We start from the raw sequence: 17,716 nt of genomic DNA, 5'->3' as shown, positions 1-17,716 counted from the left end.
CCCTTTCTCTGCATCCTCACCAACATCTGTTATTTCCTGAGTTAATTTTAGCCATTCTCACAGGTGTGAGGTGGCATCTCATTGGGGTTTTGATTTGTGTTTCCCTGATGATGAGAGATCTTGAGCATCTTTTCATGTGTTTGTTAGCCATCTGGACGTCTTCTTTGGAAAAGTGTTCATTCGTGTCTTTGGTTCATTTCTTGACGGGATTATTTGTTTTTTGGGTGTTGAGTTTGGTAAGTTCTTTATAGATTTTTGATACTAACCCTGTATCTGGTGTGTCTAATATCTTCTCCCATATTCTTGCTAATATCTTCTCCCATTCCGTCAGTTGCCTTTTAGTTTTGTTGGTTTCCTTCACTGTGCAGAAGCTTTTTTAACTTTTTAAAAATTTATTTGAAGAGAGAGAGAGAGTTTGTACACATGTGGAGGAGAGGCAGAGAGAAAGACAGAGAGAGAATCCCAAGCAGGCTCAGTGTTGTCAGCACAGCATCTCATGTAAGGCTTGATCTCACAACTGTGAGATCATGACCTGAGCAGAAACCAAGAGTCGGATGTTTAACTGAATGAGCCACCCAGGTGCCTCCAGAAGCTTTTTATCTTGATGAGGTCCCAGTAGTTCATTTTCCCTTGCCTCCAGAGACAGGTCTAGTAGAAGTTGCTGCAGCCAAAGTCAAAGAGATTGTTGCCTTGTTTTCTCCTGTAGGATTTTGATGGTTTCCTGTCTCACATTTAGGTCTTTCATCCATTTTAAATTTATTTTTGTCTATGGTGTAAGAAAGTGGTCCAGATTCATTCTTCTGCAGGTTGCTGTCCAGTTTTCCCAACATCATTTGCTGAAGATACTCCACTGGATATTCTTTCCTGCTTTGTCAAAGATTAATTGGCCATACATTGTAGTCCATTTCTGGGTTCTCTATTCTGTTCCACTGACCTATATGCATCTGTTTTTGTGCCAGTACCATACTGTCTTGATGATTACAGGTTTGTAATGCAATTTGAAGTCCAGAATTGTGATGCCTCCAGTTTGCGTTTTCTTTTTCAACATAACTTTGGCTATTTGGTGTCTTTTTGGTTCCATACAAATTTTAGGTTTGTTCTAGCTACGTGAAGAATGCTGGTGTTTCTGTGACAGGGATTGCATTGAATGTGTAGATTGCATTTGGTAGTATAGACAATTTAACAATATTTGTTCTTCCGATCCACGAGCATGGGATGTTTCCCCATTTCTTTGTGTCTTCTTTAATTTCTTATACAAGCTTTCTATAGTTTTTAGTGTGCAGATCTTTTACCTCTTTGGTTAGGTTTATTCCTAGGTATTCTATGGCTTTTGGTGCAATTGTAAATGGGATCGATTCCTTGGTTTCTCTTTCTGCTGCTTCATTATTGGTGTACAGAAATGCAACTGATTTTCGTACGTTGATTTTATATTCTGCAATTTTGCTGAATTCATGTCTCAATTCTAGGAGTCTTTTGGGTTTTCCACATAGAGTATCATGTCATCTGTCAAGAGTGAAAGTTTGACTTCTTTCTTGCCGATTTGTATGCCTTTTCTTTTTGTTGTCTAATTGCCGAGGCTAGGACTTCCAGGACTATGTTAAACAACAGTGGTGACAGCAGACATCCTTGTTGTGTTCCTGACCTGAGGGGGGAAGCTATCAGTTCTTCCCTACTGAGGATATTATCTGAGGGTCTTTCATATATAGGCGTTAGAATGTTGAGATATATTCCTTCTATCCCTACCTTCTTGAGGGTTTTTATCCAGAATGGATGCTGTATTTTGTCAAATGCTTTTTCTGCATCTACTGAGAGGATCATATGGTTCTTATCCTTTCTTTTATTAATGTGGTATATATCACATTGATTGATTTGCAAATATTGAACCAGCCCTGTAGCCCAGGAATAAATCCCACATGATCTTTTTCTTTGGTTTAAACTGAGATGATGTGGTTTTGTCCTCTATTCTATTGACATCCTTTATTATACTCATTGTTTTTTAGATCTGTTGTTTCCTTTTTTTTTTTTTTTTTTTTTGGTCTTATTTTGGTATCAGGGGAATACTAGCCCCATAAAATGAACTATCTTCTGGAAGAAACTGTATAGAACTGATGTTAATTCCTAGAACTCCCTAGTAAAACCATATGGGCCTGGAGATCTCTTTTTGGGGTGTTTCAAAATTACAAATTAAATCACATTAGGTGAGTTGTGGTCATTTGTGTTTTTCCAGAGAGTGGTCCCATTCTGTCCAAGCTGTCAACTTTATGGGTACAGGGTTGCTTGTAGTATTCCCTTATTATCTTTTTTGGTGTCTGCTAAGTCTGTAGAGATAGCTCCTGTTTTGTTCCTGATACTGGTAATTTGTGTCTTCTCTATTTTTTGTCAGTTTTGCTGTAAGTTTCTCAATTTTATTGATCTATTCAAAGAATCAGCTCTGTGTTTCATTGATATTTCTTTTTTTCAATGTTAATGATTTCTGTTATTATTTCTTCCTTTGGCTGATTTTGCTTTTCTTTTTCTAGTTTATTAATCTGACAGCTTAGAGTATTAATTTAAGGCTTTTCCACTATCATTCTAATTGCTTTCCCTTAGGTGTTGTTTTTCTTTGTCTTCTTTCAAGCCTTTTTATCTTTAATTTTCAGAAGTTTAATCATAATGTATCTTCACATGGATTTCCTTGGGTTTACTCTTTTTGGTATTAATCATTTTTTTGTATTGTATATTTATTCTCTTGTCAAATTTGGGGAATTTTATCAGCCACTATTTCTTTAGCCCAATCTCTTTCTCCTCTCCATCCAAGACACAGATACTGCGAATGGCAGGTCTTTTGTTATAGTCCCAGATATCACTTAGGCTCTCTTCATTTCTGGTTTTTAGTCTATTTTCTCTCTGTTGTTCAGACTGGGCAATTTCCATTTTTCATCTTCCAGTTCACTGAATCTTTCCATTTCCCCTTTATTTTCCTGTGGAGCCCATTCACTAGGCTTTTTATTTGAATTATTGTATTTTTCAAAAAAGTTAAAATTTTCCATTTGGTGCTTCTTTATATTTGCAGAGACTTCTTTTCTGAGGGTTTTTACTTTTAAATTTGCTTTAAGCATGCTCATAGTTGCTTGCTGAAGCATTTGTATCACGTTTGCTTTGCCAGATAATTCTAACATCTTTGTCCTAATAATATTGGCATCTATTGATTAGATTGTTCATTCATTTGGTTTGAAATCATCCTACTTCCTTATGATGAGTGATTCTTGATCAAAACTTGGACATTACACGGAGCGCATGGGTGGCTCAGTCAGGTAAGTGTCCAACTTTGGCTCAAGTTACAATCTTGTGCTTTGTGAATTCGAGCCCCACATCAGGCTCTCTGCTGTCAGTGCGAAGCCCGCTTCAGATCCTCTGTCTCTCTCTGCCTCTCCCCTACTCACACTCTCGGTCTCTCTCAAAAATTAAAACGTTAAAAAAAAGCTTGGATATTTCTACAGTATAATACTCTGAATTTTTATTTAAGTCTGTTTTAGCTGTTTTCTTGACACTGCTCTAGCAGGGGGAGAAGAGACACCACCTTATGAGTGCCAGATAATAGATGTCCAGGTTTCCCCACACGGCCTTTTTTGATACTCGAGGCAGGAAGAAGTCTTTGTTTCTGCTGGATGGGGTAGGAGTTCCTGTTTCTACCACGGTCCCTATTGACACCATAGTGGGGTGGCCTTGTTACCACTGAGTGATGATGAAAGTTTTGATTCTCCACCATTTTCTCCGATACCAGAGAGAGGGGAAGGAGTGCTTCATTACTCTGATGGAGTAGAATTCCAGGCTCCCCATGTGCTATCTGCTGAAACCAAAGACTGCTGGGACTCATTAAGGGTCTGTGGAGATTAAAGTCCTGGCTCCCTACCTGGTCTTTTGGGATATGGAGTGTCTCCTTACAGCCTTTTCAGAGTGGGAAGCCAGGCTCCCACTTGACTTTTTGTTGGCAGGCACAGGAGTGGGGCCGTAGTTTGTGTGTGCAGTATTTGTCTAAAAGTTTTCAGTTTTGATAGACTATTCCTTTCCTTGTCCTCTGGCTAGAAAATTGGGCTTTTCTTGGGGCTTTTTGTTTGTTTTTAAAAATATACACACTGATGTTTTCTAACTGGCAATTTCTTCACATACAAGTCTGGGAAAGATGAGGGGACTCACTGCCATTGTTCCTCAGGTCCTGAGGTCCTTTGCTGATCTGCCCTCTTCTCTCCACCTTTCTTCTTGTATTTGTTTTATACATAATTTCCAAGGTTTTCATTTGTATTTAGTGGGAATAACAGGGAAAACTATGTCTACTCATCTTCCCAGAAGAAGTCAGTTATTTTTAATGCTAAACTAATTTTTTAAGTTCGAGAGTGAGAGTGAGAGAGAGAGAGAGGGAGAGAGAGAATACATGTGTTGAGAGGGGGAGGTGCAGAGAGAGGGAGAAAAAGACTTCCATGCAGCTGTACGGTCAGTGCAGAGCCTGATATGGAGCTCAATCTCAACAAACTGTGAGATCGTGACCTGAGCTGAAATCAGGAGTCAGACAGACGCTTAACCAACTGAGCCACCCAGGCACCCCTAAACTAATTTTTAAAGTTAAACTAATTTCTGGGGTGCCTGGGTGGCTCAGTCGGTTGAGCGTCCGACTTTGGCTCAGGTCATGATCTCACAGTTTGTGAGTTTGAGCCCCGCGTCGGACTCTGTGCTGACAGCTCAGAGCCTGGAGCCTGCTTCAGATTCTGTGTCTCCCTTTCTCTCTGCCCCTTAGCCTCCTCATGTTCTGTCTCTCTCTCTTAAAAATAAAATAAATAAAAACATAAAAAAATTTTTTTTAATTAAACTAATTTCTAAAAATTAAGGGCCTTCCACGCATATGATGAAATCTTATTCAGCCTTATAAAAGAAGGAAATCCTATCACATGCTACAACATGGAAAGACCTTGTAGACATTATAAGTGTACTATAATTTCATTTACATGAGGAAAATAAAGCAAATTCATAATAACAGAAAGGAGAATGGTGGGTGTTTGGTGCTGGGGGCAGGACCTGGAGAAATGTTGTTCAGTGGGTAGAGATGTAGATTACGAAGATACAAAGAGTTCTGGGGTGAAATAAGTGAAGGGGATTAAGAGTGCACTTATCATGGTGAGCACTGAGAAATGTACAGGATTGTTGAATCGCTATACTGTATACCTGAAACTAATATAACATTAATTACACTGGAATTACAAATAAATAAATAAAAATAATTAAAAAAATTAAAAAATAGATTTAGCATATGACCCAATACCTACACACACGAGTTCTGAAGACTGGTTATAAAACGTGAATGCATTTAACACTACCAAACCATGAAGTCTTTCTTATGCATCATGATTAAGATGGTAAATTTTATGCTATGTGTATTTTATCACAATTTAAAAAATTAAAGGCTCTCTATTGTGTGATATACTTCTAATATACCTGTTGCATGTTCAATACATATTAGAACTTTGAAACCATAGTTGGCAGAGTCTAGGTACCATACTGGAGGAAGGAAGAAAAAAGTACAATTTTGTCTTTGGGAGTTGAAATTTAATTGGGAAGCTGGACAAAAATACATAAAGATACAATTTGTTAAAGAAAGGTAGTATAAACAAAGTTGCAACATTGCAACAAATGCAGAGGAGAGGTGAATTACAAGAAAATAGTAAGAGTAACTGGGTAAGAATAACTGGGGTCAGCCTGAGGACTGTGATTACTTAGGAGAAAAGAGAATCTAGTAATGTACAGAATTGGTGAAACAATAGCACTATTTAATATACTGAATATAACAAGTCTTGAGAGAAATAATCAGAATGTATATTTAACTCATAAAAATTAAGCCTATGTTACTAAAGTGTGCAAAATATTACCGTTCACGTTCCATTTGCCTTAGATGATCATTTTTTATAGCTTCAATTACTAAGTTAGTATGTGGATCATCCTGGGAAAATAAAATTGGGAAAAAAGTGATTAATTCAGAAGCAAATACTGAGAACTTGGATTTTTTTTTTAATTTTTTTTAATGTGTATTCATTTTTGACAGAGAGAGACAGACCATGAGCAGGGAAGGGGCAGAGAAAGAGGCAGACACAGAATCTGAAGCAGGCTCCAGGCTCTGAGCTATCAGCACAAGCCCGAGGCGGGGCTTGAACTCACGAACCGTGAGATCATGACCCGAGCCGAAGTTGGACATGAGCCACCCAGGTGCCCCTAAGAGCTGAACCGACTGAGCCACCCAGGTGCCCCTAAGAGCTTGGATTTCTAATCAACCACACCACTAAGTTAGTTAGTAGAGTAAATTAATCTTTCTAAACTGTTTTCCCTTATGTAAAGTAGAACTTTTCTTATTCCTGATTATCTATCACATTCTCCTTGAACTAACAGATTCTGAGCAGCTGATAAAAGGTCAGGCCGGATAGAACAGGACCAAGTACACAGAAGCTGTGTGATATTATAAATTCTAAACTCAAATGTAAATGATTTAATGATCATCAAATTACTTAGTAATCCATATCTCTACTCTTTATTAAAAATAGATTTTTTCACAACATAAATTTCTTCTCAATAAAAACAATATATGTAATTAATGTTTACATAGCACATGCTATGTTCCAGGTACTGTTTTAAGCATTTCACTTGCATTATCTCACTTAATCCTCACAACCCTATAAAGTAGGTTATTATAATTTCCTGTATTGTATATAAAGAACTGAGGCATAAGAAGAGTTAAGTATTGTATGGTGCAGCCAACGGCTAGGCGGTAATACCCTTACAATCTATTAACAAATCTATTAATTCAATTTATGAAATTGGCATTATTCTCTTATTTTTGATCTATAAATACAGGCAATTTCATACTGTTTGGTTTAATAGAAAATAATATGGCAGCATACCAATAATTTATATGTAAAACTCTGGAAAATATTTTATTTAAAAAAATTTTTTTTTTTTAACGTTTATTTTATTTTTGAGACAGAGAGAGACAGAGCATGAATGGGGGAGGGGCAGAGAGAGAGGGAGACACAGAATCGGAAGCAGGCTCCAGGCTCTGAGCCATCAGCCCAGAGCCCGACGCGGGGCTCGAACTCACGGACCATGAGATCGTGACCTGAGCTGAAGTCGGACACTTAACCGACTGAGCCACCCAGGCGCCCCTGGAAAATATTTTAAAAACATTAAGAAAAATCATCTCACTCCCTGGAAACTACTGTTTCTATTTTGGTGTATTTCCTTTCAGTTTGTGTTCATGTATGGGTGTGTGCATACCTTTTTTTTTCATTTGGTTTTTCATTTAACATTATATAATATTTCCTCAGGTCTTTGAAAATATGATTTTTTTATTATGCTCTACCCTATGCATAAGGATAAGGAACTACTTCTTTTCATTTGTGATATATTTAGTATAGTTTGAGCTTCCTCTGTTCATAAATGACTGAAAAAAAATAGTAAAAAAACCAAGGATTTAGGGGTTCCTTGGTCAAGATATTATACTTAAGGAATGACATGTAATCATATTTTTGTAAGATTTTCCCTTTTTTCAATAAAATTGTAAAGTCAGTTTTAACCATAATCTCTAGCCCTATTTCAACAGAGTCCCATTCTCAACCATTTAATTTAAGTAACAAATGAAACTGGTAAAAGCACATTAATTAAATTTGATTAATTAAAACACATTAATATAGGGCTAGGAGAAACCTAAAAAGTCATCCATCTAACTCTCATTTCTGGAAACAGAAAAGCACGGACAACTAACAGCTAGCTACACAGCAGTTATCTTCATACTCACACTTGGTGAGATATACTTATCATCTTCATCAATTTCTAATGGAACCGCAATCAATTTTTGGAACGCCTTCTTCATTTTGTCTTGATCTCCAACAGCAAAGTAACTAAGAATTAGGTTGAAGCCTGCCTTCAGATTTGGTGCCAGACTCATTATGTGCTCAAATGAATTAATGGCATCTGAATATTGACCAGTTTTAATAAATGTAACACCAATGTTCTGCATGATTTTAATCCTAAAGAAAAAGAAACATGGATGAGTTTAAAAGTCTAATGTGTTTAGTACAGTAGTCAAGACACTCCACAGATAGTATCCTTTTCTTTCCCATTTTTGCTTTGTTTTGTTAAAGCTTTACTGAAGTTTAACTTACCTAAGTTCACTTGTTTTAACTATACAATTCAGTGATTGCTGCTATATCTACACAGCTGTGAATATATTAACTCATCTCCATTATCCTAAAAAGAGAATCTGTGCTCATTAGCAGCCACTCCCCATTCTCACTTCCTGCCCTAGGCAATCAATAACCTACTTTCTCTCTCTCTGGATTTGCCTTTTCTAAACATTGCATATAAATGGCGGTCATATAATATACAGTATTTTATACCTGGCTTCTTTTAATTAGCATAATCTTTTGAAGGTTCCTCGATTCTTAGCATCTATCAGTTCTCCTTTCCTTTTATATTTGCAAATAGTATTCCATAATATGAATACACCACATTTTATATACCCATTGCCTACTTGGCAGACATTTGACTGTTTCCACTTTTGGGCTATTAGGAATAATGCTATGAACATTCACATACAATCCTTTGTAACAGCATGTTTTCATTTCTCTTGGATATATACCTGGGAGTTGAATTACTGGTCCACTGGTAAATTTGTGTTCAACTTTTTAAGAAATTCCATACTTATTTTCCAAACTGGCTGTACTATTTTATATACCCCAATGTATGAGGTTTCCAATTTCTCTACATCCTCTTCAAAACTTGTTGTCAGTCTTTTTTTTTTTTCAACGTTTTTTTTTTTTTTTTAATTTATTTTTTATTTTGGGGACAGAGAGAGACAGAGCATGAACGGGGGAGGGGCAGAGAGAGAGGGAGACACAGAATCGGAAACAGGCTCCAGGCTCCGAGCCATCAGCCCAGAGCCCTTGTTGTCAGTCTTTTGAAGTTATAGCCATTAGAATGAATGTAATCCCATCTTATTTCTAACTACTCCTCAACATAATATCTCTGTTTCAACTAAATTCATTTATTCTGATCAGATCATGAATACTGTTATTTCCTTGACTCTTCTCGATTTTCCCTTTGTCTGGAATATTACCCTTTTTCTCTTCCTCACTTAAATAACCTGTCACAAGTACACCTTTCTTGAGCGCTCTTGTTCTTACCATCAGTTCCATAACTTAGTTACTACAGCACCTCTTGATTATTGATAACTAAGCACTTGACATAAGCTATCCTACAATGCTCAAAGTCTTGGGCTCACCTGTGTTAAAAGTGCCTAAGGGCATTGTGTCCTAGAAGCTAGATATTTCCCAATGATAATGATGCACTGTTCAGAAACAAATAATCATTAAAGGTGGCATTTACAAATAAATTAACTTTCACAGAGGAACTGTACTAAGCGCCTAGGAACAATTATGACCAGTAAATATCCTGGAAACCTTCTATGTTCTCAAGGTTATTACCAGACCATAAGGTAATTTACTGTTTCTGCTCTTGAAATATGGTAGGAATAGAATATATCTCAGCTTCCTCCTCCTATCCCCTCTTCTAAGATTCAAATGCAATCTCTTCCTTTCATTGTTTCATTTGCAATCTACAGCAAGAATATATGGTGGTCTTAATTTCTAGCCTTTTAGGAATTAAAACATTCTAAAGTCTATTATATTCTAAAGCAGTGTTTTGATTCTGTGTTGGCAGTGACTTATTTGCTGCTAATGGCCTGCTGGGTTACCCACTATATAGGCCAATTAGCTCAGTTTTATTTCAGTTGATTACATATTATATCTTTAACCTTTAACTTGTCATTACACAAATGTGTGCAAGTAGTCAGAAGGGGAATAGACCAAAATACTACAGATACAACATAAATCTAACACCTCACATGTACAAACACCTCAAAATATTCAACCCACTGACAACAGGTCATTAGAGTTATCTTGTTTCTGAAAATAACACTTAAATTTCACCAAGTCATCACTATGTAAACTTACCTCATTTCTTTATGGACGCTTGGAATTTGATCTAGTGCCATTCGGTAGAATTTAATGGCTTTGGAATAATTTCTTTGCTTTAAATAAATATTTCCCATATTCACTTTCAATCTTCCTAATTAAAAAAATAATGAATATATAATATTCTATTTTCTTAATTTTTTCTCTATTTAAGATGACCTTAATTCATGTTCTTTGAAGTTTTTCTCAAGTTATGAAGCTTCAGACACTACCTAAAATTCTCACTTTAAAATAGTTACACTATTTTCGTATACCTACACACCAATCTTCTGTGAGGAAATGGAACTTAAGACAGATGGAGCCCTGAAAATATGGCTGGAGAACAAGTGATTTACATTGTAAAACTGGAATTGTGTTATTTTGTAAAAAATGGGATTTTAAAATTAAACTCAATAATGCCACACACATTTTAATATATTAAAGAAAATGATAATCTGATATTCTGATAACTTTAATACAACTACCAAAAAATTACACATATATGCTACTAAACTATAGTCTCTTGGGGATAAATTTATAAGTGAAAGCATGTTTGATGGGATTGCCCTGGCTCATTCTACCTGTGATGACAGAATATATTTTTTGTTTACTATTACGCAATCTATCTCATACCAACTGTGTTTCTTCATTTGTATTTATGTAAATTATGTAGATTTTCATATAAGTAGTATCTTTAAGTAGGACACTTCTTTATAAACACAAATTTGTTTAGAGCATAGATTATATAAGGAAACATAAAGTGGGGAAATGTAAATTAACACTACAAAAAAACTGTATTTGGGGTGCCTGACTGGCTCAGTCAGTGCAGCACATGACTTTTGATCTCGAGGTTGTGAGTTTGAGCCCCATGTTGGGTGCAGAAATTACTTCGACAAACTCAAAAGAAAAAGAACTATATTTATTGGGCAAACTGACTATATACACCCACCTGCATTGCTAAACATCTTATTTTTCACTATAACTTGGTATGTATTTAGTGCTTCAGCATACATTTCATTCGCTGAATATTGACTGGCCAAGTTGAAAAGAACCTAAGGAAAAAAACAAGGCAAAAAGACACATAATGACCATTTTAGGCCCTTTTGCCTATAATCTTTTAAGAGATTAACATCCTATACCTAACAAAACTAGATGCTTATATCAAGATACTCCACTAGTGAGGAAGTAAAGCATACAGAGAAATATCTTGCATTCCAAATGAACGAGAACATTAAGATAAGCATAGCTGTCCTCCAAACTGCACCTTAATTTTCTAAGTATTCTTTCTAATTTAGGTAGTATTTGCCATCCATTAATCTCAGGAAGACCTACAAAGAATAAACATGTATTGTTAATGTTGCTGGTAATAAAGGGAATAAGCAAGGTATTGAGCCAAATTTTCTTCGTAAATAAAAATTAAACATTATGTGGAAATATCTTAAACCTTCGTTTGTGCACTTCTTTATATGCAAAACTGTAAAAAGTATTTCTCTGTATGCAAAATTATAATTTAAGTCACTAAGTTATATAAAATTATTTTCCCACAGGTAAAAAAAATCACTAGAAATTACTCCCCCATCTAAAGATTTCATGAAATTTAAAAATATTAGCTATTAAGAACGAACATCTAAAAATTCCTATTCAGTTTCAAATGTCCTTTTTTTTCATATGTTTGGCAAATGAACATTTTTCCCACTAAAAATACACCCTTTTAAAATAGTGGTATAAACATCAAGGAAGTCTTTTAAGAATTAAAAAAATCTTGGGGCACCTGGGTGGCTCAGTCAGTTAAGCATCTGACTTTGGCTCAGGTCATGATCTCACGGTTCGTGGGTTCGAGCCCCGCATCAGGCTCTGTGCTGACAGCCCAGAGTCTGGAGCTTGCTTCAGATTCTGTGTCTCTCTCTCTCTCTCTCTCTGTCTCTCTCTCTGCCCCTCCCCCATTCACATTCTCTCTCTCTCTCGCTCTCTCTCAAAAAATAAACATTAAAAAAAAATTTTTTTTAATCTTGTAAGAAATTAGTTTTTGTTGTTTTTCACTACCCTCACAGAACACTGTATTATTTGCCTGTTGGAAGTTCTTAAGAATCATAGACCAAAAGTCCACATTAAAATCTCATTAAAATAGCCACACTAAATACAGAGCATAAATATTAGCAATCTTCCAGAAATAGAGTCATTGGGTGGTAAGCCTGTGGGTACTAAGTTACTAAAAACAACTAATTAATAAATAAAAAAAAAAGATCTTTGCACAAACCTAAGACAAGAGTAAGAGTGCCTCATGAACTTTATAAAGATTATTATTAATCTAATTCTGGGCACCTGAGGTCCAATAAGATTTAAAACACAGGGGAAAAAAAAACCCTAAAGACAAAAGGAAAAAGACTTTTGGAATCTACAAATCCTAGCCAAAATAATTTCACTCAATAGGTATTTCTCATACTTACTGAGTAAGTTAAATCCAAATTGATATTTTCTGGAGTTGTAACTTGTTCTCGTTGTCTCACCAAGATTCTCTCCTTTCTTCCTGCATCTTTTGCCTTTTCTAAGGCCTGAAATCAAGTTGATACTTTGTCAATTCCTTTAAGCATTCATTATGAGTATTTTATGCATTTGGGAGGTATCTGCACGAAACTGGGATTCCCAGGAGGCCCTGCTGTACTCTTTTGAAAACAAAAGAACCCAGAGTATTTGTTTAAAGTGGAGCTCACCATAATAAAAATGTCATGTATCTTCCCTTCTGCCCTGCAAAGAAGTATGTGACAGATAAAATGGAGAGTTTATTAGCCCCAAGTCAAGTTTCTTTATCACCATCCCTTCCACCACCATTTAGATTTGACAACCTATTTCCTTCCTTTTCCCTCCCAATCCTGAAACTTTGGGTATTTTAATTCCATCTCATGCAATAGAATAAATGCTACTCAATATTACAACAGATGCTTAGTCTGGCTTTTATGTCCTGCTCAGAATGCCAAGAACCTTTTGTTAATTTCCCCTAGAGACAACCACAGACAGATTAACTCACCGTGGGATTTTATTTTAGAGCTAGATAAAAAAGTACCGGTTCTATGAGCAATAAAAACAGCTTTTATATGAATAATTCTTTCTAATGGTATTCATTAATCTAATAACTAAGTCACAGAAATTACATTTATATAGTATGACAATCAAAGTAATGAGAACAAAGCAAATTAAGAGAAAGTATTTAATTTTAAAAAAACACAAAAAAACAGAATTCTGCAAAGCAAACTATGATTTTGCAGCAGTTTACATAGGAAAAAATATTTTAGGGTAGTGAGGCTTTAAATAAGAAAACAGCCCTTAGTACTGCATGTGGACCATGGTAGCTACGCCTTTCGGCAGGCTGAGTCTAACCCAACAGTCCATCAGGCTGCCAATTTCAATCAATTGATCCATTAGAATTTTGTTTCCTATTGAAATGACCAATATCACAAATTATAAAATCAATCAACTATTTCTGACATCAGAGCTTATGTATGAAGCAGTTGCCTACGTTTTCAAAATAACTGCTTCAGTAAAAACTCTAAGCCAGTCAACAGCAAGACAAACATGTTTATCTGTTCGGGTATCCCCCGCTTTTCAAAAGGTTGCATGACGCCATTCTGCTTTAACAAAAGACCTACATTAGTACCTGTTTTCGCTAACTAAAAGAAACCTGAAGAGGATTTTGGCTTTTACGAAAAAAAGAAGTGAAGCAACGTCCGTTTTGCACCAAACCCTTCAGAGGCGATACACACCCCCAGCAGCGAGAGTAGCCCCCCCACGCTCCCTTCAGGAAGCTACCCTGGGCATCTCAGCATCAAGCCACCAGAGCTCTGACCTGTCTGTGAGCATCTGTGTTTGACCTTGATTTAGTCTGTGCATCGGTTGGCAAGATGTGTCCTAAGGTATCAGAAAAGCCTAAGAGAGGTTAGTTTTGGGGCCTGGGAAAGCTCAAAACATTTTCAGTGTAAATTAATGGCAATCGCTTCCTTGATGCCATTTCGACTTATGAAAGGTTTCGTTCTACTTTCGGATAGTGGGGGAAACCTGTACATGTGCTTGTATTTGTGCATATATAAAAGTACACACACATATATACGCACACTTCATCGTCTCGAGTCCTAGGAGTTTATGAACTTACCAATTTTAAGTCTCCACAACTGTTGGCAATACAGCTTTCTTCTACCAATTCATTTACTTTCTTCTCTAATTGTCTAATCTTTTCTTCTGGACTATTAAAGAAAAAGCAGGTGTACTTTGATTCATTCAAGCACTAATAATATAAACTAAAATTTAATGTACTTATAACATTGTCCATTTTGCGCTTTTATAAGAATAGGTCACAGATAAGATAAATGTATAAATAGCGTTAAAAAGCAAATGAACAGTTTTTAGTAATTATATAATGATAACAGCAAAAATAACATATTTTAGTTAATAAAAATACACACTGAGCACAGTAATTAGTAATTTAACACTAAACCAGATGCTTTTCCCTAATTATGTCATTTAATCCTCACAATAACATTTGATATAAATACTATCATTATTCTCATTTTACTGAGAAGGAAACTGAGGTTTAGAAAGTTAAGTATTATGTCCAAAATCACACAGCTAGTTTATAGAGCTAGGATTTAAACCCAAATAAGGTCATTCAAAGACCCATGAGATTACAGTATCATCCCGAAAAGAAAGTGGATCCTTTCTTCGGATCCTATGACAAATGAAAACTTTATCTTAAGGTGAGGAAAACTGAAGCCCCCATAAAAGAGACGATGATCATGATGATTATTGACTACTACCAGATAGGAATTCTAGAGAATATTTCCAACAATGGGAAGAAGTTTAAAAATTCTGACTCCACTGTAGCAAACACAGTACTCCCAAATAATTTCAAAAATAACACTAATGTCATTTTGCTACCACTTTCATCCAGCAAAATATCACAATACTCTGAAAGCACATTAGTGCCTAAATAAAATTTTACTATGAATATTTCCAAATACACGGTAGTTCACTTAATTCTCTACAAATGGACTTAAAAAAAATACAGGAATAAGTTTAATAGTATAGCTTTGTCTATAGAATCATATTCTTTGGTCGAATCTGACTATAAATTCAGTCAGGTAAGGGCGCCTGGGTGGCTCACTTGCTTAAGTGTCTGACTCAGGTCATGATCTCACAATCTGTGAGTTTGAACAACACGTCAGGCTCTGTGCTGACAGCTCAGAGCCTATGCCTGCTTCAGATTCTGTGTGTCTCTCTCTCACTCTGCCTCTCCCCTCACGCTCTGTCTCTCTCAAGAATAAACAAACATTAAAAAAATTAAAAATAAAAATAAATTTAGTCAGGTAGGATAAAAATTTTATTAGTTTACTAAAAATCTACAAAATTCGGAGCAATGAGCATAAGAGATGTGGTTTTATAAAGGTTACAACGAAGTACAGAACTCTGTTATCTATTCTGAAACACTCTTAATAAATGTCTAATAAATGTTGCTTATAAATTATTAAGCCTAAAATATGAAAATAAAAATTTAAAGTGAAAAACCTGTAAGAGAACTGTATGAAGACACTAAAAGTAACTACTCTGTCCTATTAAATGCCAGGAAAATGAACTCTACATGCACACTGCTAGATACCTACTCACACCAGAACCTACCACCAGCCTTCCTCCTTGCATACAGGATCTCAGCTAGTCAACAAGAGGCTCATTCTCTTACCAAATGTTTGGTTCAGTCATGTGCACGTGATGCACTTCTGACCAGTGAGAAATGAAGACAGGTTTACTTGGGGTCGGGGACTCCCGCGAAGATTTTCTTTGCTTTTTAAAAGGGATCCAAGACTGGGAACTTTCTGACTCTAGGCATTATTAACTACATGTAGATTTTGAACTCTCGGGGCTCTTGAGGCATGATAGGATGGGCAAGCTCTTGAAAACGGCCAAGGGAATCACACAGAAGCTGAACCAGGCAGGATGTTACTGAGCAGTGAAATTAACCACACCTACAAATGCCCTTCCTCCAGACTTCCTATTACACACTAAATGTTCTTATTGTGTGTGTATTTTTCTGATACGTATTCTGTTGTTGGCAGCTGAAAGGATCCTAAATGACCTGCTATTTAAATAAACTAACATACTTTTATTAGCAAACATGTTGTTATTAACTAGGATATAAGGTGAACATATTTTCTGTAGAGGCTCCTTGTTAGTGAAAAAGAGAAATTGTGTAATTTATTCAACAGCCCAAATACTGAGTTTAAGAGCTACGATTATGGGCTGCTTCCATTATCTTGGCTGTTAAAAACAATGCTGCCATAAACATAGGGGTGCTTCTGACAAGAACTTTTAAAATAACTGAGAATTATGTATTTGGAAAATAAAAATTAAAAATATGCAACAACAACAATAAAACAACAGCATAACGATTTACATACCTATCTTCATTTTTGGCTTCCAAAGGAGGAGCAGGGCCCCTTGACTGACCAAGGGGGTCAAATGCAGAGCCTGAGACACAATTCAAGAGTTCATAGTGAACTTGTGACACAGCATAATTGAAGAAAACATAAAAACTTGCACAAGTTATTTAATCTACCTACTTATTAAATGGTTTAAGTTACCTATTTATTAAATGGCCAGGACATTTTATTATGCCTATGTAAGTATTTTATGTATCAAGAAATTGGCGAGATTTTTTTATATACATAAAACTATGTGAATAAAATGTGAAAACAAAAATGAGCAAACTCTTGTCAGTGTTCACTTCTCCCCTACAGTAATCTATCCTCTTGTGAGCTCTAAATTATCAATCATGTGAGTAATGACTTGCTATTGGGTTCTTAATTTTCTCTGTTGGTATACTATACATTAATTTTTTCATAATAATTTCATTGTTAAATTATGACTTAACTGACATCTTTAAGCACTGTTTTCAGCTACAATTTTTTAACTGAGCTCTAACTTACATAAAATAACTCATACACTTTTTAGTTTTTAAAAAAATGCACATATTTTAATGTACAATTCAGTACATTTTGACAAATCCCATGCCAGTATAACCACTCTTCCAATTAAGATGCAGAACATTTTCATTACCCCTTTCCTTTCTTAATGGTACTAAAGAATGACACACCTTGCAATCAACGGTATGTCAGGTTTCCTTTAAAACGGTAGTAACATTTACACATAGAAAATAACAAAGGGAAAATACCTGAAAAAAATTATTAGAAGAGATAATGTAACAAACCTCTTACAGCTGCTTTGGTAAAACCAGCTGCTCTCACTGCTGTCATTGGTCTAGTAACTCCATCCTTGAAAGAAAAACAGTCATTTAAAAAGTATTCTTAAATAAGATTTACCTCTTATTTGTAGTTCTGCACAAGCACATACATTAAAGTAGTCTTAATTTTTAACAGATTTTTTCATTACTACCTGCTTATTCCTCCCCTCTGCCTATCCATGTCAGTCCTGTCTCTATTTTGCCTTTCCTCTACAACATTTCAATTCCTTGCTTTAACTGGGCTTACTCCTAGTTTGAAAAGAAATACTCATGGATTTTTATGTAGGATCTTATGTAAGTTATACAGGTTATCAGCTGGCTACTCCTCTACTTTTGTTGGCCTCCTATATGCCTATGAGAGAAATTTCAGGAATTGTTGTAAGTGATAGCATAGGAAAAATGGGAC

General features: G+C 35.7%; 1 protein-coding gene across 2 annotated transcripts in view; it reads right to left on the bottom strand.

Annotated features, from left to right (window-relative positions):
- Positions 1-17,716, bottom strand: part of IFT88 (intraflagellar transport 88) — a 130,683-nt gene that overhangs the window by 86,351 nt on the left and 26,616 nt on the right. Inside the window, exons 6-13 of one of the 2 annotated variants that reach the window (XM_049647336.1) lie at positions 17,278-17,341; positions 16,469-16,538; positions 14,173-14,263; positions 12,476-12,580; positions 10,978-11,080; positions 10,029-10,143; positions 7,814-8,045; positions 5,898-5,968 (exon numbers count right to left, since the gene is read on the bottom strand). In XM_049647336.1, the coding sequence (XP_049503293.1) occupies positions 5,898-5,968; positions 7,814-8,045; positions 10,029-10,143; positions 10,978-11,080; positions 12,476-12,580; positions 14,173-14,263; positions 16,469-16,538; positions 17,278-17,341 (851 nt within the window). The remainder of the gene's footprint in view (positions 1-5,897; positions 5,969-7,813; positions 8,046-10,028; positions 10,144-10,977; positions 11,081-12,475; positions 12,581-14,172; positions 14,264-16,468; positions 16,539-17,277; positions 17,342-17,716) is intronic. The other variant, XM_049647337.1, reaches the window with a different exon arrangement.

The sequence above is a fragment of the Panthera uncia genome, assembly GCF_023721935.1.
Source record: "Panthera uncia isolate 11264 chromosome A1 unlocalized genomic scaffold, Puncia_PCG_1.0 HiC_scaffold_16, whole genome shotgun sequence".
In the NCBI taxonomy this organism is placed as follows: domain Eukaryota; kingdom Metazoa; phylum Chordata; class Mammalia; order Carnivora; family Felidae; genus Panthera; species Panthera uncia.
This window is presented reverse-complemented; position numbering and strand designations above follow the sequence as displayed.